At 49.0% G+C, this 27,189-nt stretch overlaps 1 protein-coding gene across 15 annotated transcripts in view; it reads left to right on the plus strand.

The window, feature by feature from the left end:
* BAZ2B (bromodomain adjacent to zinc finger domain 2B) overlaps nt 1-27,189 on the plus strand; it is a 1,221,971-nt gene that overhangs the window by 496,175 nt on the left and 698,607 nt on the right. For 10 of the 15 annotated variants that reach the window (XM_078681682.1, XM_078681684.1, XM_078681685.1 and 7 more), the window contains exons 12-13: nt 11,157-11,265; nt 11,511-11,612. In XM_078681682.1, the coding sequence (XP_078537808.1) occupies nt 11,157-11,265; nt 11,511-11,612 (211 nt within the window). The remainder of the gene's footprint in view (nt 1-11,156; nt 11,266-11,510; nt 11,613-27,189) is intronic. The other 5 variants (XM_078681689.1, XM_078681691.1, XM_078681692.1 and 2 more) reach the window with 1 other exon arrangement.

Below are 27,189 nucleotides of genomic sequence, written 5' to 3' on the forward strand. Positions count from 1 at the left end.
ACCTTCTAGAATTGCGGGCGATTCGTTTAGCGCTCAAGGCCTTCCTCCCTTCCCTTCGCGGTCAGTCGGTTCAAGTCCTGACGGACAACACGACCGCGATGTGGTACATCAACAAACAGGGAGGAGTGGGGTCGCAGTGTCTCTGCAGAGAGGTTCTGCGTCTCTGGTCCTGGGTTCGGGACCATCAGATTTGTCTGATGGCAAATCATCTGGCCGGAGTTCTGAACGTTCGTGCAGACAGTCTCAGTCGGCAGTTCTCTGCCGATCACAAGTGGAGGCTTCACCCGGAGGTGGTTCACCACATCTTTCAGATGTGGGGGACTCCTCGGGTGGACCTGTTCGCCACTCGCGAGAATGCTCACTGCCTGTCATTCTGCAGTCTCCAGTTTCCGATGCAAGGAGCTTTGGGGGACGCTTTTCAGTTGAGTTGGGGAAATCAACTCCTTTACGCGTTTCCTCCCATACCCTTGATTCCTCGGGTTCTGAGGAAGATTCGCCAAGACCGGGCCCAAGTCATATTGGTCGCCCCGGATTGGCCAAGAAGGGTGTGGTACACAGATCTTCTCCACCTCTCCTCTCACCCGCCGCTCCGTCTCCCTCTCAGGGCAGACCTCCTCTCTCAGATGGAGGGGCAGGTTCTACACCCCCACCTCCAGACATTAAACCTTCATGCCTGGAGATTGAGCGGGGCAACCTGAATTCCTTTTCCCTCCCGCCTGACGTTGTGGATGTCATTTTATCCGCCAGGCGTGACTCCACTAAGTCTATCTATTCTTATAGATGGTTGAAATTTGTCAAGTGGTGTAGGGAAAAGTCTATTGAACCTGTGAGAGCCCATTTGTCTGATGTTCTCCAGTTTGCCCTTTCTCTGGCGCAACAGGGGCTTGCTGTTGCCACAGTGAAGGGCTACCTTTCAGCGCTGTCGGCATTTCTCTGCTTGCCTGACCAGCCATCTCTTTTTAAATCTCCTGTGGTTTTAAGATTTTTGAAGGGCCTCACAAATAAGTTCCCTCCTTCACCTTTTATTGTGCCTCAGTGGGACTTAAATCTTGTATTGACCTTTTTGATGGGTGCTCCCTTTGAGCCTCTTCACAAATGTCCCATGAGGCTTCTTACCCTTAAAACAGTCTTCCTCGTTGCAATAACCTCGGCAAGGAGGGTAAGTGAGCTTCAAGCTCTTAGTTTCAAGCCCCCTTTCTTGACCATTCATGCTGATCGAATGGTTCTCAGGACCAGGGCTGCTTTTCTGCCTAAGGTGGTAACTCCCTTCCATCTAGGACAGTCCATTACCCTACCTGCCTTCTATCCTCCCCCTCACCCTTCTAAGGAGGAAGAGAGACTGCACCGTCTGGACCCTAAGAGGGCGGTGTCCTTTTACTTGGACAGATCCAAGGATTTTCGTTTGGAAGACCAGCTCTTCGTTGGGTTTGCTGGCTGCAAGAAAGGAAGGGCGGTCCATAAAAGAACCCTGTCAAGATGGATCGTTCTCTGCATAATGATCTGCTACTCTTTGGCCGGTAAGGAACCACCAGAGGGTATAAGGGCTCATTCTACAAGGGCTAAGTCTTCGACCTCAGCATTGGCTAGAGGTGTACCTGTTGAGGATATTTGTAGAGCGGCAACTTGGTCTTCCCTCCACACTTTCGCGAAGCATTACTGCTTGGATTCCGAAGTGAGGAGGGACGGTCACTTTGCAGGCTCTGTGCTTCAGGATTTCCTGGTTTAGAAGAGTGGACGCCCTCCTCCGGGAGTGGGGACTGCTGTGGGACTCTATTCACAAGGTGAGGAATCCACACGGCAGATGTATCTATCAGAAGAACAAGTTACTTGCCTTCTGTAACGCTTTTTCTGGTAGATACTATATCTGCCTGTGGATTCCTCACTGACCCACCCGCCTCCCCGTTGTCCACTCTTCTATACCAGAGTTACTGTATTGTATATATATTTTGTTGTCAGGGAAATGTTTCAATTGCTTTCCTGCATTTGCTTTACACTGTGTGTTTTGCCTTGACTATTGTGTACTGTGTATACTTTGTATATATCTATTGTCATTGGTCCGTCCGTGTGCCTCGATGGCACGGAGGCACGGAAAAAAGGGCGGAACTGATGTCATCACGCCGGCGTGGGCCTATTGTAGGCGTCGGTGACGTCAGCGGAGTCGCGAGCGATGTCGTGTCTCTGACGTACGAGTCCACGTCGGCGCGAGGCTACAAAAGAATTTCCGAATGTTGCTGACGCAAAGGGATATTCACAAGGTGAGGAATCCACAGGCAGATATAGTATCTACCAGAAAAAGCGTTACCGAAGGTAAGTAACTTGTTCTTTAGCTCCACATCAAGTCTGCCTTTCTTACATCGTTCAGATCTCTATTCAGGCAGCTCAAGATTTGCAATGATGGCTCACAAACAGCGGTTAGTCTGGGAACTAGCCATTCTCACTTCCCCACGCAGAGCTAACATTGGTGTGGTGCAGATACATCCCTGCTTGGTTGGGGGGGGTCACTTGGTTGAGGTGGCGAACAGAGGACTCTGGGTTCCAGTGGAGGACTTCCACCACATCAGTCTACTGGAACTGCATGCCATTTAGTCTAGCCACCAAAGGGAGACTGGCGCAAGTTCTCACGGACAGCGCAATTGCCATGTAGTACTGTTATAAGCAGGGGATCGTCCTATGCCAAGAGGATTTATGTCTCTGGAGGTTGCTGGAGCTGCAGGGAATCTTTCTGGTAGGTAATTAACTTGCTGAGTCCCTGAAGGCCAAACCCGACTAACAGGGTCGCGAGTCCCGACTACATCCGAGGTGCCAAAGGGTGTCTTTCGCCACTGGTGGGAACTCTTCGTTACTGATGACAATGCGTAGTGTCAGCAGTTTTGCTTGTTGGCATTTCCATAAGAACACTAATTGGGTATTTTGGCTGGAATAGAACAAGGAACTCATTTCCACCTTCCCCCCCACTTCCTCTCTCTTCCTGAGTTCTGAAGATGACCAAGAACAACTAGGCACATGTCATTCTGGTGGCCACGTATTGGCCCAAGAGAGTGTGGTGCCATCTACTCCTGAGCATGAGAATCTGTCCTCCGGTCAGGCTACTACTGTTGGAGGACGTTCTGTCTCAGCAAAAGGGCAATGTCCTCAACCCAGGTCTACACAATTTACGCCTCCATGCATGGCAGTTGAGTGGTGGAAAATGAATGGGTTTGATTTGCTGCCTGAGGCGGTAGATATCATGTTCACCGCAAGGCGTCTATGCACAAAATCACTTTATGCCGGGACAAATTTGTAACCTATTGCTGTTCCTGGGACACAGACCTCTTACAGGTAAAGCAGTTGGGTGGCTTTTTACTTGTTTTGTCTTTAGCCCAGCAGTGCCTTGCAGTAGATGCTATAAAAGGTCGGGCCTTTCTGCGTTTGCCAGACTATCTGTCCTCAAATCACCTGTTGTGATCAGATTTACTAAATGCTTTATTCACATATTTCCTCCAAAGCTGTTTGTGATGCTACAGTGGGAACTTAACTTGGTCTTGGCATTCCTCATATGTGCTACCTTTGCGCTGATGCATACCTGCTGGCTGTCTCCTGACCTTGAAGACTATTTTTCCTCCTTGCAATTATATCAGCGTATCACTTGATGAACTACAGACACTTTCAGTGCAACTGTGCTACACCACCTTTTTTCTGGACACCTTCCACTTTAGTCAGTCTATCTCTCTTCCAGCGTTCTCTACTTCGTTTTGTCCCTAGAAACAAGAAGAGCCGCTCCCTCAGTTAGACCTCTAAAGGTTTTTCAGCTTTTTAACAGATCGCACTTAAGATCGAGTGGACAGTAAACATTTTGTGAAGTTCACTGGAGCAAAGAAGGAGAATACTGTGCTTCAATGACTTTTTTTTTTGTTTTACTTTTTTTATTTTTATTATTATGTTTATTAGAAATTTCCCAAGGTGAGAAAATAAAAAACAAAGAAAGGTTACATACATAGCATTGTACAATCAGGCGTACAAACTTATCTTTATGCTCCAGTTGTCAATGAAATGCATTAAGTTCTGTTTATGAACAGTCGTACAGCATTTGAAAGAAGAAAGGCTGACAACACCTGTGAAAGCATGGCAAGTGACCAGGAAGCTCATGTGTCATCCCAGGGCAACACAATCATGGTTCACCCCTCAGTATGGGCTGGGGAAGAGGCACCACCCGCCTTCGTCTAGGAAGGTCATTATACATCAGAGTCCACTTCAGTAGGGGATACTACAGTTCGGGGGACCGTGTACGAGCCGCCAAGGCCGTCCGAGGCATGCCTATTGGAGACATAGAGGGACCAAACGTTTTTGGGCCTATTGCGTGGGGGTAGTAGTTCGCTGTAGTTTTCAGTTTGAGTACAGCAGTACATCATGTTCCTCGACCATTGCGCCAAAGTGGGGGTAGGGCATCCAACATGAAGCAATGCAGCGTGTAGCCAAAAGGAAAGCCATATCTACCAGTCTCCTAAGCGACTTTGGTAGCGGTTTCGAATAGCCCAGTAACGTCAGTAGCGGATCCGGAGCCAGATCCAAACCAGAAACACGGCTGACCTCCGCAAAAACCGCCCCACTGAACAGAGCAATCCCGGGGCAGTCACATGCGACGTGGAAGAAGTCGGCCACTAACACCCCGCATCGGTCGCACCTTGACTCGTCGCGAAGGCCATAACGATGGAGCCGTTCTGGGGTGTAATACACCCTATTAAGATATTTAAAATGAACCAGACGGTGGCGTCCGTTAAGTGATATTCTTTTGGAACTCAAACAGCAATACCACCATATGTCATCCGAAAGTTCCGTCTGCAGGTCCCGCTGCCACTCGAGGCGTGGTTTGGAATAAGCACAGTCTCTGGCTGCTAACACCGTAAAGTCTGGACACCAGCCTAGTCGAGGAAGGAGCTTTAATGACCACCGACAGGGGCAGCACCTCCGAAGGCTCAGCCAGATCATCTCAGAGGAGCGCCCTAAGAGCGTGCCTAGTTCTATGTAGCTGAAACCGAGCCAGCGCTGAGGGTGATTCCACCCCACCCACAATGTCCTCCACAGACCGAACAGCCCCATCACGAAAAAGGTCCCCTATGGTGTGGATCTTAAGCGACCCGAACGCCGCAATAACACTTCTATCCCTGCACGGAGCCAGCCAATAGCACCACTCCAGGCGGGCCAATGGGGTATATAGTAAGTTGGCAGCAAGTAGGTTAAGTATACTGTGCCAGGCGTGGGTGAAAGAGGCGAGTGAATCTAATATACCCTTGCGTCTGTCCTGAGGAGAGAATAAAAGAGACGGAAGAGGCTTGGGGTCAGCCACTATGGATTCTATCAGCAAGTGTGGAACATCAGGAGGGCCGTGTATCCAGTGGTATGCATGGAAGCCCTGAGCTACCCTGTAGTATAGTTCAAGGTCAGGAGCACCCAAACCCCCCATCGCATATGGTAAGGATAGTATCCTCCATGCCGTTCTGGGCTGTTTACCCGCCCAGGCCAGCCGGATCATCAACGATTGTAGGCGGTGGAAGAATTGTTTCGAAAGAACCATGGGGATGTTTAGGAATAGAAAAAGGAAGCATGGCAAAACGATCATCTTCATCTGGGATATCCTACCCATCAGGGACAACGGGAGCCTGATCCAGCCATCTATATCATCCTCTAGTTTAGAAATGGCTACCCCGTAATTTTCCCTTAAAACAATGTCCGAGTCGGTGTGGAGCCGAATACCCAAATAGCGCACCGAATCAGTGGTCCACACAAGCGGATATTCCGGATCAAAGCGGGCCATGGCCGGAGTAAGAGGAAACATGATGGACTTATCCAATTGACTCTGATGCCAGAAAGCGAGCCAAAAAGCACCACCTCCCGTAGCACAGGCGAAAGATTAGTCTCCGGGTCTCTGACGTACAACAACGTGTCGTCGGCGTATGTAGACACTACAAGCCGATAATTCGGGAAGCGGATACCCCTGTGCCCATGGTACTACCGCAAGGCACAGACCAGAGGCTCAGCAGCCAGGGCATAGAGGATAGGGGAAAGCGGGCAGCCCTGCCTCGTACCTCTGTAAATACGTATGGGTCAGTGACCAAAGTACCTATCCGGATCCGGGCCGTAGGTTCATGATATAACGTCGCTAGTAGTTGGAGAAACACCGCACCAATACCCAAGCGGCTCAAGACATGTCGCATCAAGGGCCACTCGACGGAGTCGAAGGCCTTCTCCATGTCCATAAATATCGCAATAGCTGGGACCTCCAGTCGAGTATGCTGCATAGCTGCAAATACCGTTCTCAAATTATAGGTCAGATTTCGAGAGGGCACAAAACCCGCTTGTTCAGGGGCAACTAGGGTAGTAACCAGGAGGCTGTCGGTTCGCAAGGATTTTGGCAAAAATCTTCACGTCAACATTCATGAGGGAAAGAGACCTATAAGAAGCTCAATCTCCCGCAGGCTTCCCCGGCTTGAGTATGGCCACCAGGATCGCCTCCCGCATAGTCGGCGGTAAAATACCCGAGGTGCAAATGTCATCAAATAAGGTTAGGAGATGGGGCAGAAGGAGGTCCTGAAAGGCCTTATAAAAGGCAACTGAAAGGCCATCACTGCCAGGGGCGCTACCCGCTGGCATGACCGAAAGAGTAAGAACAATCTCATCGCGTCCAATAGGCCGCATTAAAAACTCGAGATGGAGGGGCGGAAAGCCACGATAATTCAATGTGTGTCAAATAGTCTAGAATACGTTCCTCCGCGCCGGCCCCCTCGAAGAATACAGGGCAGCGTAATATTCCCTAAATTTGGCAGCCACCTGAGAATCAACTATAGGCAAGCCCCCCTGAGAGTTGTGCATAACCGGAATAGCGGTTCCATCTCTGTGGCGTTTTGCAAGCTGCAAGAGGACCCTACCCGGCCTCTCATCCTCGCCAAAGACCCTGGCCGTGGCATACTTCCCGAGGTGTTTAAGTTCCATATCCGCCTCCTCGTGATACTCACCCAGCGTACGAGCGAGTTCCTCCTCGTTGAAGGAAGTCCGATCGGGCCCGCAAATAGATTCAAGTTCCCGCAGCCTGCGCTCGAGTGAGCCCAAACGAGAACGTGTCGCCCTAAGCACCCCGGAGTGTTTGGAGATAGTGACCCCCCTAATGTATGCCTTTAAGGCCTCCCATACAGTTTGAACGGAGTCCACTGAGCCTTCGTTGGTCTCAAAAAGCGTTTCAATGGACTGGGCCAATTCCTCCCTAAACGCACTATCTAGAAGAGAATATGGAGGGAAGCACCATGAAAACGGAGGGGGACGGACCTTAGGGGACAGCAGCGATAGTAGGACCGGGGAGTGACCCGAGAAGGTGCGCGGTAAAATCGTACAAGCGCGGATCGACTGTTTTAAGTGTCGGGAAACAAACCAATAGTCAATTCTAGTATGGATGTTGTATTGTGCTGAGTAATGTGTATAGCCACCCTCCGAGGGATGCCCGTGCCGCCAAACGTCTGCCATATCAAACCTTAGAAGAGCGGCCTCCACTATACATGCAGAGGCCGAAGGACGCCGGTCCGGACCATCTGACCTGTCCAAGGTGGGCTGCTTCAAGGACTTTGTCGAGGCAGATACTGCTCTTCTTTAAGATCTGCTATGCCTTGGCCAAGAAGCAGCCCCCAGGAGGTATTAGAATCCATTTAAGCAGGAATATGGTTGTCTTTGACATATAGCAGGCTATGAAGTGGGCGTCAGTGCATATGTTCACAAAGCGCTACTCCTTAGGCAGCCATGTTCGGTGGGAAGGACACTTCAGTCGCTGGCCTTTTTGTTCAGAGTACACTCCGCAGGCCCTGAACAACGGGGACATACTGCTTTGATATCTATTTTGAATTCTGAAATCTGTGATAAGTATCCATCAGAAGAACAAGATACTTTACTTTGGTAGCTCTCTTTCTGTTGGATGCTCTAGCTAAATGAAGATTCCTTGCTGCTTTCCCACCTCCCCATTTGGTTGAGTGGCCTTATTGTAACATCTAAAAAAAAGCCCCTAGTTTGTACTAAGCACAGTGTACCCAATGGCTGTTTATGCTGCGTGTCTGAGGGTGCGGGTGGTGCCTCCTCCGTGGCTCTGGCAGAGCCTACACAGTCGCCGCCGACCTACCCGCCCTTCCCGGGTCAGTTGGTGACCCAGCTGCAGGAATTTCTGTCAGCCATGGCACGCCCCTTTGGGCCCGACTGGGCATCCTAGCTCTTTACTGCCGGCGGCTCCGGCATCGCTGTCGGCTCCGGCCCTGGCGCCGCAGGACCCCCTTGGATCTGGGCTCGGATCCCGGTCGACGCCGGTTGACCATGTGACGCCACCACTGACCCCACCGGCACCACTTCCGATGTCGCTCGGCCCTCCGGACGACATTGCCCCGGTTTCAGCCCAGATGTGGACACAGCGCCAGACCGACGTCGATCGATTCCGACGCCGATGGGGGATTTCTATCCCTATGTCCATCCTCCTTATTTTTGGCCTTTCATCAGCCTTTGGAGGAAGGGGAGGACTGAGAGGGGTCTGAGTTTGACCCAGACTGGGCAGAGGAGTTGGGGGAGGCCAGTGGTCTTGATACCTCTCCTGACCTTGGTATGCTCACTCCCCCTACCGTGGCTATGAAGGAGGGTGCAAGTTACGCAGTGGTGTTGCATAGGGCTGCTCGAACTCCCTACAGTGGCCATCAGGACTAACCTCCTGACAGAAGTGCTTCTTTCGGGTCTATCCTCCTGAATGGCAAGTCCAGGATATTCAGGCTCTGATTCCGATCTTTCAGCATCTATCCTGGGTTTCGGTCAGGATGACCTTGAGGCTGCTGGGTCTCATGACCTCCTGCATCATGCTGGTCGATCATGCCAGATGGCAGATGCAGGCTCTGTAGTGGGACCTGAAGTCCCAGTGGGCGCAGCATCAGAGGAACCTGTCCGATTACGCCCAGATCTCGGAGGGCACTGCACGACCGTTGCAGTGGTGGCTCACAAACCGGCAATGGGTCAATGGCAGATCCCTCTCGCTTCCCCAACCAGAGCACCCAGTGGTGACGGATGCTTCCCTCCTGGGATGGGGCAGCCACATGGGAGAGGGGGACAAACTCAGCTGCAGGTGCATGATGGATCACGAATGGCATCTTCACTCTGACGTTGCGCAAGGTCTTTTTCAACAGTGGGGAGAGCCTTGGTTAGATCTATTCGCCACCAAAGAGAACGCTCAATGTCCGCAGTTCTGGGCGTTGGAATTTCCAAGACGGCACTCGCTAGGCGATGCTTTTCGTCACGAGTGGAGTTGCGGTCTGTTGTAGGCCATTCTACCTATACCACTTCTGCCCAGAGTGCTGAAAAAGATCAGGTGCGATCGGGCCCAAAGAGTTTAGTATCCCGAGCTACTCAGTATGACCATTGATCTCCCAATCCGACTGCCTCTTCGGGAGGATCTTCTGTCGCAGCAGCAGGGGACAGTCCTCCACCCAAACCTGACCAGTCTCCACCTCTTTGCATGGAGATTGAGCGGCAGCAGTTGATTCCTTTCGACTTGCTTCCTGAAGTTTGTGATATCATTCGGGCAGCCAGGCGTCCCTCCACTAAGTTGGTATATGCCTGCAGGTGGAACAAGTTTGTGGCATGGTGCACAGCAAAGGCTGTGGATCCCCCTTTCTGCCCCTCTTTCTGAAGTCCTACTGTTCCTTCTTTCTTTGGCCCAGCAGGGTTCTGCTCTGGGCACTATCAAGGACTACCTTTCTGCTATTTCAGTCTTTCTCAGGCTCCCTGATCAGCCCTCTCTTTTCAAGTCCCCTGTTGTTAATTGATTCCTCAAAGGCATCAATCATCTTTTCCCTCCTATTCCCTTCGTAATGCCACAGTGGGACTTGCACCTGGTTCTCACATATTTAATGTGCACTCCCTTTGAGCTTCTTCACAACTGTCCTCTTTGTCTGTTAACTCTGAAGACTGCTTTCCTGGTTGCCATCACCTCTGCTAGGACAGTGAGTGAGCTCCAGGCTCTTTCTTACAAACCTCCTTTTCTGTCTGTCCATCCAGACAAAGTTCTGCTCAGGACACGTCCATCCTATCTGCCGAAGGTTGTCACTGCCTTTCACATCGGCAGACCATAACTTTGCCCACCTTCTTTCCGACTCCGCATCCTTCCAGATAGGAAGAGAAACTCCACCGTCTGGACCCAAAACGTGCACTCTCATTTTACCTGAATCGCTCATAACCGTTCTGGGTGGATGACCAGCTCTTTGTTGGTTACGTTGGCGCCAAGAAAGGTTGGGCTGTACATAAGCGGACTATCTCTAGATGGGTCGTCTTTTGTATTAAAGCCTGTTATTCTGTGGCATAAAAGGAGCCCCTGTGAGGCTGCACCCCCTTTCTACCAGGGTGACGGCTGGCACTACGGCATTGAAATATGGTGTCCCCTTGCATGGCTCTGCATTCCTGGGGGGGGGAATTTGTGTTCAGAACTGACGTCAGCGCACAAGGGTGGCGTCCTAAGTAGTTTCCCGCAACGTCATCTCGGCGACCACGACGTACGCGGAGCTGCACAACACCACCCCCCCGACGCGCAGGGGTACTGCTGATGAAAACTTTCCGGATCCAGTCTGACTCCTGGGGATAATTCTAAGGTAAGGAATCGATCACCAACTAATGTTTCTTACAGCTATATCGTTACCGAAGGTAAGTAACTTGTTCTACAAGGTGTGCCTTGAAAAAATATATTTACAGAAATGAGTCTTGTCTGTAATGTTTTATTGTTCCACCTTCCTCGTATGCAACTTTGACTGCTTATTTCCTGGTTTGCATCTTTTTAACCTTGTTATTTCAAACCTGCCCTTGTCATAGCTTCAAGTTTTACTTTGACTTTGTGAGAAGGTGAGTCTGTGCGCCATACACAGAGAGCAGTGTAGGTTGTTATTGCTTTGTAGGAGATGCAATTTTTTTAAACTGATACAATACTCTGAAAACATGTGTTTTGTTTGTGGTCCAACGTTTCTTGTAATCGTAGAAAAGCAAACATCACTTCTCTGTAACTAACGTTATATTTGGCCCTTCAGTATACTTTTTTAAGATCTTAAATGTACTATGAACTCTTGTATTTCTATTCTTGTTAAGATTTTATCTGCATTTGAAATGTACTCTATTTCATATAGATGGCAAAGAGAAACCAGGATAAGGAACATCAATGAGCGGTTTCAAGGAGAAGTGTCCTACATCACTCCATGTGGAAAGAAACTTAAGCAATACCCTGAAGTTATGAAGGTAATTACTTTTCTAAACCAGTCAGCATTTTGATAATATGTGCACTCGATTAGGACATCTTTTGCTGAAACGTAGGCCTCTTTTTAAAAAATTAAAAAAAATCTTTGTGGTCTCTTCAGTAAATCACTGTCTTTCAGAAGTATGTCTCTGACACATGAAAAACATTTCACTTATGAGTATAGCTGTGCTACAAAGTTAGGTTGTAATTATTAAAGCCTGAAGTGGAAAATATGTGATTTTTTCAGTATCTCTGCAGAAATGGAATTATGGATATCTCCAGGCACAATTTCAGCTTCAGTGCAAAAGTAAGAGTGGGTGACTTCTATGAAGCCAGAGATGGACCACAGGTATCCACATTTAAAACAAAGTCAATCCTTTGATCTAAAGAGTATAATATTTATAGAATATCATCCCCCAACTTTGTAGAGGTTCATTTTACTGAAGGTTGTTAGTTATTAAAAGTGGTGAATATCAATGTATGGTGAGCATTTCCTGACTCAAAACACGTTTGAGTGTTTTAGAGATGTTTTTTATCTTGTTTTCATATTTTTAGAGCAAAATGTTATCGGTTTGCAATTTTAAATGCCTTTTGGTTCATTGACCTTATTATTAGAGTACTTCTATAGTGCCCACATAATGTAGGTAAAACAGCCATTGCATTCAACCAGATTTCTGACATTTGCTTTATTGTTTTTTAAGAGACTGTCAGTCTGCTTGAAAATATGGTTGTTTGCATACTCAATCATAGAATAACCAATTCTGATTAAAGTCTTTACTTCTTCCAAAAAGGCCACTACAGCTTCCAATTATATTCAAAGTATACCCTCAGCATTCATTGCAACAGCTTTTAGCATCATCTTCATTTTCATACCAGAGACTGTTTCCTTTATCCACACAATATAGAGGTTCTTATGATTATTTATTGCATTTCTCAGTATAGATGTTAAAATATTGTTTGTAAACGGAACTTGCCCCGACAGATTCTTTATATGAAGTTTTTACACACTCTTCAAATATTTTGCTGCTGATTTCTTCTAACCGTAGATTCCTCATCATTTGAATTCCCACCAGAAGTGTTTAGTAATTGCTCCTGCATGCAGTTAGGTGGCACCATCGAACTTCAAGCTGGCTTTGTTCCACCTCTACATGTGATTGCATAGAGTCGTAATTAGGCCCCACCACTGCACTCTGAAGTCTGTTCCTTTTTTTCAACTCTTTGGCACAGATTTAGCGCTCAGGCCCTAAACTTCTTTGCCAACTTCCAAAACATTCTTTTTGTAACTGTATGCTAAGGCAATGTCTCCACCGAAGACTACAGGCTTCAAAACATGCCATGCCTTCGGGAATCAGGTGTCGGTTATGGAACTCGATAAATAGAAAGAGAGGGAGAAGCAATAACCCGTTCGTCTTCCCAGTCAAATCATTCAATAGGATTAATTAGAACTGATCTTCCACCTGTTTTTATCTTTGTTATTCAAGTCTACTCCTTCAGTCTCTTTGACGTTTTAGAAATTTGGAACCCACAGGGTGTTTTAAAAGAACCCTCACTTGCCTAACTAGTAGGTGACATGCTTCAATTTTTGGGTTCTTACCCTGGTTGCCGAATGTTCCCAGGGTGTGCTGCGACACCTGATTACAGCGGAGCTGGTTGTTTTGGGTGATCCAGTGACTATGAAATAATTATTAGAATTGGCTCAGGAATCCCTCTTATCAGAAGGGCTTTGTAAGTACCTACTACAAACACCCCTGTATTTCATGCCTTAATAAGCATGGAAACTCTATAAACTTGGTCCTGAAGAAAGCCATGATGACCTAAATGGGCGATCTCACTCCCCTTCTAACTGTCCTTTTACTGGCCCTTTCAGAGTATCACCATCTCTCCTCCCAGAACCTGCCCTAGGATCTTCCACCTTGCCGGCAGTGTGTCTGGCTTACCTGCATCTTCTGAAAGTGTTACTGTGGCTGAACCTTTGCATCTTTATGTGCATTGAAATGGCAGCACCACCAAGTCACCGGCAACTCATCCCTCAACCTCAGCTGGTGGAACTAGAGCAGGAGTAGGAACTGGTGCCAAAAGAAAGTGTTCCTTTTCCGGGGGGAAAGCTAAGTGCCGGAGGGCTGATGGCTCAAGCCTTTGTTAAGGCAGATATGGTGACTATGATGGAAACTTTTCTGGGCTCCTTACTGGCTGCAATGGATCTGAAACTAGACCCACTCATGCAACATCTAACATCCAAAGAATTGGAACTTCTTCAACTTAACCAGTGTATCTCAGTGGGAGAGAACACACCTAATGCTGAATTTGCGGCACCAATTGGCTGTACCAGCATTGAGACTTGTAATCTAGGCAATCAATGTATACGGAGAAAGGAGCAGTCACCGCCACAAAAACCCATGTTGCAGAGTGCCAAATCATCCCCCACGGCTCTCACGGCAATTGCGGAATTCAGCATACCCATTATTAAGGTCAGAGGGGGGGGGGTCCTCATTGGAGTATCCTAGGTTGAGAGACCACCATGGGATTGTCAGGCATTCCGTGTGGGGAGGGGGTGATATCAAAAGAAGGGGAGGAGAGTTTAAGCCAGGGGAGATTGGGGTCCGACGGGCAGAACTTAGTTACTTTACATCTTCCACCCGAATCCACACTGTACGTAGTGGTTTTGGTGAACATACCCGTGCTTCCACTGGGTGCTTCAGAAGACTTTTCCAAGCTGAAGAACAAAGTTGTGCACAGGCCGAAGTGCAACACAACATTGGGACTCAGGGTGGAAAAATATATTAATATGGTGCATAGAGTTAACTGGGTAGGGAGGTCCCCAAAAAATTATGAAGGTGATTGCGTCATTATCAATTAAGTTGCAGAAAGGATCCTCTCTTCTACCATCTCAAGTAACCCCAACCCCCCCCTCCCCGGCCTTCTTTTGACTATTGTGGCGTGCCTTCTGGGATTCTTTTATAGACCTTTGACTACAGCAATTATTACTATGAGACAGTCTAAACCGTCCGTTCTTTTTTTTTTCATTTGTTTATTGGTACATTACAGCCATACAGATATTCTTAGACGACAGTAACAAATCTAGCAATATAACGTCAAGGCATATAGTAAGACATAATATTCATCATGCAGTATCATCATATTCAGTATGTCTACACATCTCCAATTCCACCATAGGGGACACACAAATATCTATACATATACTGATTCCACATTGACCACTTCTGATCCCACTTTTTTGGGCACCCCCTAGCCACAAAAACTTCGGTTTCTGCCACCATGCACCTGTCCAGCTCTCTTGCCTATCCGGTAACGGGCGGCGGGTTTGATCCCCCCCATCCTCTTGCCAGTTCTCGTTTGACCAGCGTGTATACCAGTGTTGCGAATTGTTGTTCGATCTCCGTGAGATCCGTCACCTCCCATATGTTCAGCAGTCCCAGTTGTGGCTTCAACACTACATCCTTACTCATGCTCTGACGCTCCCTCCCAGAGTACATGTATCTTTGGGCAGCTCCACAAAATATGCTAAAAGGTGGTCTGCTGTCTGCATCTCCTCAGACATAAATCGTCGTGTCTGGAGCCTATTTTTGCCAAGGTTATCCCTGTCATGTATGATCTGTGAAGTATCCTAAGCGGTATGAGCCTGAATTTCAGTGTGATGGCCGCCTTACGAGGGGACATAAGAGGCCGCCTGCCAGTCCTCCTCATTTATCGCACCTAGGTCTTCCTGCCACCTCTCCCTAAGCTTTGGAAAGGTGTCCGGTAGATTATTACACAGCTTTTTATATGTGAGAGATATCGCTTTGGAACTCAAAGGCCCATCTAACAGCTGGGTCTCCAATGGGGACGAATAAAGTATATCTTTAAGGGACGGAAAAGCGGCCAGAATCGCATGTCTAACTTGCAAATATCTGTACATTTCTCCCTGAGCCAGGTGATACTGGCTCTGAAGCTCCCCAAATGTAATTATAGCCCCTTTCTTGACCAGGTCCTTCACTGTCGAAATACCTATGAGGTCCCACTTATCGAACCCAGGCTGATAGCACAACATACTCAATTTCTGTGCATACCACAGCGGCGCTACCTTGGAGAGGACGCCTGCCCATTCTAAGCATCAATGTACAACACGCCAGATTTCTAGTGTGTGTTTGGTAGGTCCAAAGAATTTGTTTGTTCTTCCTATCACTGGTATATAAGGCCCCCAGATAACCGGAGTGATCTGTGTGGTAACGGTCGAGAGCGTATGCTGGGTCGTCAGGGGGATGATGCATCCAATAGTTAACCGTCACCAATTGTGCTGCCCAGTAGTAAAGTTGCAGGTCAGGCAATGTAATACAATTGCCTGACCTGACCAGGCAATGTCGTACCAGCTTTTCGTAAGTTTCTTCATTGCCACCCTAGGGGCCTTCCCATCCCACAGCAATGTACGGATTTCCCCCTTCACTGCACTAAAATATGATTCGGGGACTCTGTGTGGGCAGTTATGTAGAATGTAGAGGAAACGAGGGAGGACCAGCATCTTAAAAAGTGCAGCGCGACCCACAAGTGAGGGAGGCAGGGACCTCCAATGCTTCACATCAGCGCGCAGTCAAGCCAATGGGGGGGCTAAATTGGAACTATAAAAACGAGCTGTATCCGGAGTGATATACATCCCCAGTTATCGAAACCCCTCCTCTGCCACCGCTATGGTGTAACCTGCAGGAAGTCTGTGCACCTGATCATGTAGCATAAACAAGACGGATTTGTGCCAATTCATCGCATACCCGGAATATTTGCCAAAATTCATGAAGACGTTGAATACCACACTGATCAATTTGTACGGGGATGCTAAATATATTATGTCATCCGCATATAAAGATATACGATCCTCGACATCAGCCGCCCAGCGCATCCCTCGCACCATCACATCACGGCGCTCCCAGGCCGCGAGATGCTCCAGTAAAAGGGAGAATAGCAGCGGGGATAGCGGGCATCCCTGTCTAGTGCCCCTACGTAGCTCAAATGTCTGGGACGTGTAGCCATTAACCCATACCTACCCCAGGACGTCCGTATATAGAAGCTTTACCCAGGCTATAAATTTAGGGCCCAATCTCACCCTTTCTGGAGAAGTGTGGCTCAATGGTTAGAGCGGCAGACCCTGATGCAGAGGTCTAGCCCGGGACCAGGGTTCAATTCACCGCCTCGGCAGGTCTTGGGCTAAAAAATTCCACGGACCTGATAATTCTCGCCTCGGTGCCTATTCCAATCATGGAGTCCCACTCTGCAACTCTTGGCAATAGCTTGCTTAATCTCCACAACGGCCCCCACAACGCTAAGGATGCCTGGCCTCCACCTTGGGGGTGCCCAGGAGATGACACCTCACAGGGAAAGCCAGGATGGGTTCCACAGCGGTATTCGTACAAGCGCCTTGAGACCCTTACGGGTGAGTAGTGCGCTATACAAGTATCAATTTACATTTTTCTAGGACTTCGAATAAATAGGGCCATTCTATGGAATCAAAGGCCATTGAGACCGCACTGCAGCACCTTCCTCGATGTACTCCCTTCTAGCCATCACGTGGTGTAGACGCCGGATATTAAGGGCTGTGTTTCTCCCTGGCATGAACCCAGACTGATCCGGGTGGATCAGTGATGTAATGACAGTCACTAACCTGTTAGCCAGGACCTTCGCCTCTACATTTATCAGCGAGATGGTTCTGTAGGTGCTGCAACTATCTGCCGGTTTACCCGGCTTGTGGATTACCACAATGGTAGCTAACCGCTGGTCCACTGGTAGCCGGCCCACTTCCAAGATTTCTTCATACACAACCCTTAGGTGTGGCACAGTTAGAGAGGTAGTGGCTTTCAAAAACTCAACCGGTACACCATTGGGCCCCATCTCTTTCCCTGATTTAATCTGCCCTATGGCCTTGCTTATTTCCTTATTCAAGAGATCGATGTCTAGGGTCTCCCTCTCCGGGTCTGAAAGGGTTGGTATGTCACTATCTAGGAGAAGCTGACGTGAAACTTCAGCTGTGTAGTGGATAAAGGGGGAGTACACCCTTTCCAGATGGTTGGCAAACTCCTCCGCTATTTCCCGCAGATATGTCACAATACCACCTCCTGCTGTTGTCAAGTTAGATACCCATCTCGTTCCCTGCTCTCGCCGCTCCAACCACGCTAGTGTCCTGCCTGCTCTCTCTCCCATATCATATATTCTGTGCTGGGTGCTGCGATATTTAGCCAACATGTGTTCCCTAGTTTTTTATCCGATATTCGTCCTGCTTCAATAGAAGCCTATGGCTAGTGTCTGATTAGGGATCCTGTGCATGTTCCTGCTCCGCTTCAAGGAGATCTGCCTCCGTCTGGACCAGAAGTTCACGCTTCTTAGCAATGTACCCTGACTTTAAAGATAAAGCTTGCCCTTTCAGGACCACCTTATATGCTTCCCAGAGTGCGTTTGCAGATTCAACCGAACCCACGTTTTCAGTAAAATAGTTCTCTGTTTGAGTATGGAGTTCCTCCCTGATGTCTGGGATGTGTAGGAGCCATGGATTGATGACCATAGTGGTACGCAACTGCATGTTCCCAGTGCGTGTACTCTACCCAGACTGGGGAATGATCCGATATGCCCCTTGGCAAGACTCGAGACTGGGCAAAACACCCTATGGGGGACCGGTGCATAAGAAAGTAGTCAATGCGCGACAAACTCTGATGCACATTAGAGAAGTACTTGAATAAATTCCCGGTGGGTTGAATCGCTCGGCCTACGTCAGTCAGCCCCATTGCCCCCACAAAATCTGCCATTAATCCAGTAGACTTCGCTTTGGAACTCGGCGGATTACGATCAACTGTGTCATCTAAAGTCATAATATAGTCCCTACCCATGATTAATGTACCTTCCCGGAGTCCCATCAGCCTGTCACCAAGGTCCTCCAATGCTGATCTGTATAAGGCGGGTGGCAAGTAAACTGAGAGTATATGTATATCTCGCCCATCCCACTGGGCCTCCACCACTGCGAACCTGCCTCCTGGATCCGCCCATGTCTTATGAACTATAAGAGGCGTAGTTTTCTTAACAAGGATTGCCGTCCCCCTTGATCCCCTGATGTAGTCTGCGTGTACCAGGAGTTTGTACCCCCATCTAGTGAGGGCCTTAGTCTTCTGTCCCACGAAGTGTTTCTTGCAGCAAACCCACATCGGGGGCATGTCGCTTCAGATACTGTTGCACTATCCCTCTCTTGATCTTATAGCCCACCCCATGGACATTCCATGTTAACACATGAAGTATCCTATCCCTACCCCCCCCACCCCATAGCCGTTTGTAACCCCATTCCTCACATACGGATCCATTTAACCAGAGAAGAAAGTCGCAACATCACACTCTTCTTTGTTCGTCTAAGCTTCAGCACGGCCACTTTGCGCAGTAATTTCGCAAAACCACATATTGTACCAATAAAACGATAAACAGTTCAACTCCCCCCTCCTTCCAACCCCTTAATATCCCCCCTCCCCCCTGCTCCCCTGCCCATGTATTTAGAAGTACCCTCTCCCAAACATGGCAGCGTGCCTCTCTTCCCCCCTGAAATGCTGAAAACACATGGGGTTAGTCAACTCCTGTCCCCATATGTATACATCACAATCAACTGACTTGTCCCCTATATGTACATAGTGCCCCAGAATGAATTCTCTTTCATTATACTTGTTTAATGTTGTTTTCACCAAATATGCTGCTATTAATTCTATCTTATGAGACTTTTAAATAACCCTCTGTATTACATGATCTTTATCTCTCTTTATTGTACAGATTCTATTTTATTGAAGATATGCTATTGAATACTTTTATGACACATGCTGTCAAATAAAGCTATTTTTGAACATCACAACCATCTGGAATTATAGCCATCCCCATTTTCATTGATATAGTCTCGTTCAAATCACACCAGTTAAACCCACCAGTCTCTGTCTATGCATTAGCTCCCATCTGACATCTCAAGCACTAATGGGTATCACATCCTATTACCCCCCCCAATACTTGCGCTTTCAGCGAGGCCCCATCTCTCTCAGCAACAGTCTCCTAGGGTTGTGACTCCCGCTCCTGTGTCTGAGGTTCTTCCTACGCTGGCCCGTTATTGGTATCCTCTGTCAGGGAACCTCTGTGCTGGCCGGACCTGCCGGAGCTGTCCCTTCTGTGACCCCCCCAGAGTGGTCCAACCTTCCATCCAGTCCCAAACTGCCTCTGGTGACTCGAAGAACCACGATCTGCCATCCCATTCCACTCTCAGCTTTGGGGGTAAAAGCATTGCATATTTTACCTCGCGGTCTCGCCTGAAAGTTGCGACGTTAGGCCTGGACCTTGGCCGTAAAGTCAGGAACGAAGTCCACCCCGTAATTATCTATCTTCAGTGGGGGGTTTGATCTCGCGGTCTGCAGGATAATATCTCTATCTCGATAATTGAACACTCGGGCTATAAGGGGCCTCGGGGGTGCTCCCGGCTTTGGTCTCCCTCCTGGCACATTGTGGGCCCTTTCAATGGAAAAGTAGCTGGACAAAGTCTTGGGCTTAAGATGCTACATAGAGGCCCAACCGCCTGACCCTCTACCCGTTCCGGAACCCCTAAGATGCGAATATTGTTACGGCGTGGCCGGCCTTCGTAGTCATCAAGCTGCTGCGACATCCGCTCCTGCTTCTTTAGTAATTCGAGCACCTGCCTTTGAAGTTCCAATGTGTCAGTCTGCAGGGCGCTCGTGACTATCTTAAGCTCTTTGACCTTCTCATCCATCTTCCGGAAATCTGCCCTGATAAGAGAGACCTCCACCGTAACTGAGGCCAGCGAAGCGCGCACCCCATTGATTGCCGCCATAACATCGTGCAAGATTGGCTCCGTTAGTTCCTTGGAGGCAGCAGCCCCCCCATCCTTCTCCATCTGTGGCTGTTCGCCTTTATCACCTGCCGTAGACCAGGCAAACTTAGATAGCTGCTTTTGAGCGTTAGCCTTAGGCCCCTTCCCACCCGTCGCCATATATGCGAGTCAGGAGGTATCTCACCAAGGGAGAGTATTGGGCAACACCGGGTATCTGCAACACATTGATGAAAGTCTCAGGACTTCTGTGCGACTTCCCTTAAGCTGTCACCTGTCCGTCGCTACCAGTTTCAGACTTCTCCAGGCTTGGCCCCTACACTAGCAGCAACCACCTGCTGTCTCGGCGCAGCTCCGAATACAACCTCCTCCGGGTGTCGCCAATGCCCCCCTGCTTCCGCCGCAGAGGTTTAGTACCCCCTCCAAGGATAGGTTACACTGCACCTCCGTATTTACTAAGCAGCCTCAGCCCATCACCTCATGCAGCCCTCCATTTCAGCACCGGGTGCAGAGTCAAATCAAGTCTATTCGCTGCGACCCCAGGATTCACAAAGCCCCCTTTCACTCTTAATGGACGAAGCCAGAGGAATCAGCGCCTCAAACTCGCAGGATATAATTGCGATCCACTGGCCCACTCCACTTCAGGTGCGTCATGCTGAGACACTCCAGGTCCTGGTCGTCCCCGCTGTCCCCACTCTCTGTACTTGAGTAAATCGCTCAATTGTGATGTTGTCGCCAGGCCTGCTCACATTCAATACTGCCGGCCAGGTCTAGACGTCAGGCTATCCTTATAGAGCCCAAACTAGGTGTGGGGCGGCCTGCCCCAGAACACCCATGTGAGGCCCAGCCTGAGACTCAGGCCCAATATTCAGTCTTTGAGGCCCGGCTGTGCAGTCTCCCCCGGCCTCCAAGGCAGCAATCCCAGCCAAGTGATTGCCAACAGGCACTGGACGGCTCCAATCGCCACTTCTGTACTGCCCCCAGTAAGTGCTGGATATAACTGCGCACCCGTAGCAGGTCGCGGGACCGCCGCCTCACCTACCGCCTTCCTAGTTCCTGCACCGGGCACTGTATCCTCGCCGCTGTAGGCCGCTAAGCCGGGGCCTCGATTGGATTCTTTGCACCGCTCCTGCCCGAAATCCGGGCTCCACGCCTCCACCTGTGCGCGTAGCACTGGCGCAGAGCTACAACCGCCAGAGGCAATCAATTCGCCGAGCCGGGTCCCAAGGCCCTTCAGCCCCTGTCTGGCAGTTCCGTTTGGGGGTCAGAACACCTCACTCCTGTAGCCGCAATCTCTGCGTGTGCAGATGCCTGGTCCGCCAGTCTAGGGTGTCCATCCCCTGCGGCACTCACCGGGTCTCCTTAGTTCAGGCTGCCACTCAGAACGCTGCTTCATTCGGCCCACTTCCGCACTTTTTCCAAGTTTTTCACCATAAGCGGGGTAACGCTGGACCCCTGCCAAAGTCTGCGGGCACCAGTCTCCGCCGCGCCCCAGAGACCGCAATCGGGTTTGACCGGCCTCAAGGAGCCGCCATTTCCGCTCCCACGGGAACACTGGAAAAGGTAGCCAAGCTCACTGATGCGGCCCCAGACACCTCCCGAATTTTCTTCAGGGGTGGTAAGAAACAAAACACAGCAGTCACAGCACAATTTCAGCCGTGGATGGCCTAGGATAGGTCAGGATAGTGATCAGGGACATGGGAGCTGACTCAGGTAGCGGCCATTCTCAGTAACTTCTAGCCACGCCCCCGATATACTCCTCTTTAACAGCTTTGCACCACTGGGTTCCTCTAGTGATTGAGTCTAGTACGCATGATGAGTTTCAAGTAGCTTTATTTATTTATTTATTTATTTTCGGTATTTATAAAGCGCGACACTCATCCCATAGGATATCACGGCGCTATGAACCGAGAGAGACTACTGAGGCATTGCTGGGGGGTTGTGTTTTAGGGAAGGGTTAGGTTTTAGGGAAAAGGTGGGTTTTCAGTTTTTGTCGAAACTGAAGATAGTTTGTGGTGTGTCTGAGGTCGGAAGGTAGGTCATTCCATCTTCTGGCTGCCAGGTAGGAAAAGGCACGGCCACCTGTTCTGACTTTGTAAATACGCTTAGGTTTGGCCAGAGCTGATTGACTTGAACGTAGATTCCTGTTGGGAACGTAGAAGTCGATCCTCCCTTGGAGAATTGTGGGGCCAGTTTTGTGAAGAGCTCTGTGCGTGTGACTTAGTAGTTTAAAGGCAGCTCTCTGGCGCATCGGTAGCCAATGAAGTTTCTTTAGGCATTCCGATGCCGAGTCTCGCTTGCCTTTATTACAAACCAGTTTGGCCGCCTGGTTTTGCAAGACCTGAAGGCGGGAGAAGAGTTGTTCGTTCATCCCTTCAAATAATGCGTTGCCGTAGTCCAGGCGGCTAACCAGTAGGGCTTGGGTGACTGAGCGTCTGCAATCCAGGGGTATCCAGGGTAATATCTGTGAGAGAAGTTTGAGTATAGCAAAACCCTTGCCCCAGAGTGATCGGACGTGGTCCTTCATGGACAGGGCATCGTCCATGATGATCCCCAAGTTTCTCGCGTGTTGTTTTGGAGTGGGGGCCAGTCCTAGTGTGGGTGGCCACCATGTGGCGTCCCATATAAGTTTGGCTCCCCCGAACAAGAGCATCTCAGATTTGCCGGCATTTAATTTTAGGCAGTGGTTGTGCATCCATTGGGCCATCTCGGAGAGACAGTCGTGAAGCTTTTTCTTTGTTGTCTCAGACCCTTCATCCATTGCCACCATCAGCTGTGTATCATCAGCATAAGAGCATATGCCAATGCCCCACTTCCTTCCAATGTCGGCCAGTGATGAGATATAGACATTGAAAAGAGTGGGGCTCAATGAGGCCCCCTGGGGGACCCCACAGCCGATGGTGTTGGGTTTTGAGTGGAACTGACCCATATGCACTGCCTGGGTACGATTGCTCAGGAAGGATCGAATCCAGTTCAGTGCTGTTGATTGCACTCCTTTACTCAGGAGTGTGTTTAGCAGGCAGTCGTGGGAAACCGTATCAAACGCCGCTGACAGGTCAAGCAGTATCAGTGCCACCGATCCCCCTTGATCAGTGGAGCATCTGATACTGTCCGACACTGCCAGCAACGTAGCCTCGGTGCTATTGTTGGCTCTAAAGCCGGTTTGAGATGGATCCAGGAGAGAGTTATCTTCCAGATACCGGGTCAGTTGTATATTGACCGACTTCTCCAAGGCTTTGGAGAGATAGGGAAGCTGGGAGATAGGTCTGTAGTTCTCTGGATTAGAAATGTCGTATCCTGCTTTCTTCAAGAGGGGGGGTCACGGAGGCGTGTTTCCAGGCCTCAGGGAAGGTAGCGGTGGTTAGCGACTTGTTGAAGAGTTGGGTGACAAGGGGGCAGAGCGTGGGTGCGATTTTGGAAAACACAAAGTGGGGGCAGGGATCCAATGGGGATCCGGATTTGACTGTGCTCAATAACGCTAATACCTCCTCTTCAGAGAGTAGTTGAAAACTAGTTAGACGAGGTGTATTGCCCAAGTCTAATTGGTCGTTGCGTCTCTCTGATGTCATTATGTGCTCGCCAGGGTTATCCGGCTTGCTAGGGGTATTTAGGGGAGTGAAGGTGGAGTATATTCTATTGATTTTATCGGAAAAGAAAGTGCTGATGCGCTCACAGGCCTCGGTTGAGGGGGTGAGGGTTTGTGAGGTGCTGGATGGTTTGCTAAGCTCCTTCACTATTCTGAACAGTTCTTTTGCTGAGTTGCTGTTCTCATGAATACGTTGAGTAAAGTACGCCTTTTTTGCATCTTTAATGGCCGAGATGTATTGTTTCCGTTTGGTAATATAGTTTGCTCTCGCTTCACTATCTTTCATCTCTCTCTCCATAGATGTTCATTTTTTTGGCATTCCTTCTTGAGTTTCTTGAGGTGAGGGGTGTACCATTTCTCGTTTGTGTTTTTTTTCCTCGATTCCCGCATGGGGGCTAGTTTGTCTAGCGTTTGCCGGATTCTGGCATCTAATAGAGCGACGTCTTTACAGACGGGAGAATCATCCGCCGGTGTGGTGGCTGTCTCAAGAAAATAGTTTTGAAAGTTTGATTCATTAATTAGCCTCCAGGCTCTGCTGGACATGTGCGGGGTAGTTCTGGGCTTCGGAGGTTTCCCGGGGAGTTTAAATGAGAAGGATACCATGGAGTGGTCGGACCAGGATAGGGGTAGGATTTCTTTAATATCGGGCGACTCAATGTTGGTGAATAGTAGGTCTAAGGTATGGCCAGCTGAATGTGTGGGGCCCACTATCCACTGCTTCAGTTGTAAAATTCCCATGTCGTATTCCAATTGGGAAGATCCAGGGGCATCCGCTTTTTCATAATGGATGTTGAAATCGCCGACTACCATATAGTTTTTGTTTTTCAGACAAAGTGGTAGCAGTTGGTTCAGTAGTTTGGCGCTTAAGCTAGCTTGTTGCCCTGGGGGGTTATATATGACCGCTCCGGCTATAATGGTAAGACCTTCAAAAAGTACTTTGAAAGGTAGGGTCTGATGTTCGGTATAGACAGTTGTAGGTTCGGCGAGGCACGTTAGGTGATCCCTAAAGATCACAGCGACTCCGCCACCTTTTTTTTTGCCCGGTCTGTCTTGTGTAATAATTTTGTAATTAGGAGGGAGGGCATTTGCTAGGTCTGGAGCACTTGTTTCAGATAGCCAGGTTTCGGTAATAAAAACCAGGTCTGGGGCCTTAGATGTCAGTAGATCCCAGATGTCCAGGGCATGTCTAGGTAGGGATCTGGCATTAAAATATAGACATTTCAGTGCCAGATGGTTTTGGTTTTTCCCGATGATTGTGAGATGGTCAGTTGGGGTTTGACCCACGCTAGACCAACGGCAGGCGAGGCAGGAAATGGGTCCATAGGATGAGCCAGGTCCGGTCTGGGTGCCAGATGAGTTTTTGTATTCGTAATAACTTTGTTGATGGCTAGCAGCTCACTGTGCGAGTAACGGATAGGTATGGGCAGAGTTGGGGTAGAACCGATAGGGGGTGTAGCCCCTAGTCCCGGTCGGTCGCGGACGGGCGCAGACGGGCTTGCCTTAGGAGCGTCGGCGCGCAAACGTCGTGCCCGCTGCGCTCGCCCGCTGCGCGACCGGAATATGCACATGGTTTATACCACTGCAGGGGGGGTGGATCGGCTTGGGGGCGTGGCCTAAAAGGCGGCGTGGCCTCTGCTCGTGGCGAGGGCGCGAAGGAGTAATGGAGTTTACCGTGCAGCGTCAGCGCTGGCTCCGCTGTGACTAACTGCTGGTTCCAAGTGAGTGATTAAAAAGTACACAAGTAATCTGTGACAGTCTGAAATTTTAAAATAACACAAGTAAATCTGTGACAATCAAATTTTAAAAGAAAAGCCTCGCTCCCGGCTTCCGTCTCAGGAGCACAACTCTAAGTTTTGCCTGGCGCCCAGAATCGGCGTCTTTTGTAGGAGTCGGCTTGGGGGCGTGGCCTAAAGGGGGCGTGGCCCAACAGGGGGCGTGGCCTCTGCTCGTGGCGAGGGCGCGAAGGAGTAATGGAGTTTACCGTGCAGCGTCAGCGCTGGCTCCGCTGTGACTAACTGCTGGTTCCAAGATGGTACAATAGACCCCACCAGGAGCATCCAGCAGGCTGCTCCGCCCAGTGAACTGTGGAGATTTGACTCCTAACATTCTGTAGAATGACATTGTAGCAAGGTTCCACAGAGAGGGCAAGAATAACATTCAAGATACAACAGTTCCCTGGATAACTGTGATTAACTGCTAGGCGCAGTCCCTGCTGAGTTAGTAGTACCCACTAACCAGAGTGATCGTGTCCCGTTTGGCTGTGGTTCCTCGTATGGGAAGGACTGCAAATTTATTTCGGGGAACATAGCTCGATTGGGAAATACGTTTTCAGATCCTGTATGGAATCTGTCTATAAAAGTGTTTGATGTGATCTCTTTACAAGAAACGTGGGCCACTGAGAACAGTTTTTGTATGGAGGGATATAGGTCCTTTTTTGTACCTGCCATCCCTTCGAGGTCAGGAAGTTCAAAGGGAGGTTTGGTTGTTTGTCTCTTTAGCAGTACAATGCAGAGCTGTCTTGTTGCCCACAGCGAATCCTTGCCTGCAAGCTCTGTCAGTTTGTAGCAGGCCACACAAAGTGGTGCTTTAAAATTTTTATAATGCCACTTCCTCTCTTCCAGGTGTTTGCAATATATCTACGTTGGGCTCCTTTTTAAGAAACCCAAGTATTTTAAATTATAATAACTTAATGACTGCAGTAGATTTTAATATTCATATGTGTAGGGACCCAAGGGGTCGGGGTTTACAGATTTGGGTTGCCAACATCTGACGTGAATTCACTTTAGCATAACAACCAGGCAGACTCCCTTAATGCCTTAGTGACAGTTTTTTATCTTAACCCGGCCATGTGTAAAGTAAACCCTGGCCCGAAGGTCATCAACCCCTCTTATTCAGGAAGGTTTATGTGACTTGTTTATTAATTTCATCCTTGTTTCAACTCCTCTATTTATTTGATTTCAGATTTCTCTATTGAGGCAAGTATATATAGTGATCATAACCCTCTGTGCACTATAATTGGCTGGCCCCTACTAGCGCCTATAAAGGGGGTAGGAGAAAGGGGGTATTGTAATCTACATATGGGGGTAGAAGGTTAAAATGGGCACAGATAGCCCTCGATTCCTTTTATGAGTCATTATCTGCCATGTGTCAGAAGGAGCTGGATATTTGTATAGCCCCGCAGGTGGAACCAAGTGATGTCCTAGGGGCCTTTAAGGTCATCTCTTGTACTATAACAGATCTTCTTAAGGCTCTGGTTTGCTGATTCTCTGACTTGGCCCCCAGATTGTTTGACCCTGCTTGCTCTCGTGCTTCCAGGAAGCTGAAGGAAGCAGTAGGCCATAGACCGAAGGATCCCATCATAGTAAAGACCTGTCAAAGTTTTTACTAAGCCGAACTAGCAAGACGTAAGGCTGTGCTAAAGGAGGAGGCATGGAGCAAGCTTATTGTGGCAAGCACCTTGAAGAGAAGTTCCAAGTTTTGGAGCATTATAAAAAGCCCCCTCTT

This window comes from Lissotriton helveticus, chromosome 3_1 (genome assembly GCF_964261635.1).
Source record: "Lissotriton helveticus chromosome 3_1, aLisHel1.1, whole genome shotgun sequence".
Lineage (NCBI taxonomy): Eukaryota > Metazoa > Chordata > Amphibia > Caudata > Salamandridae > Lissotriton > Lissotriton helveticus.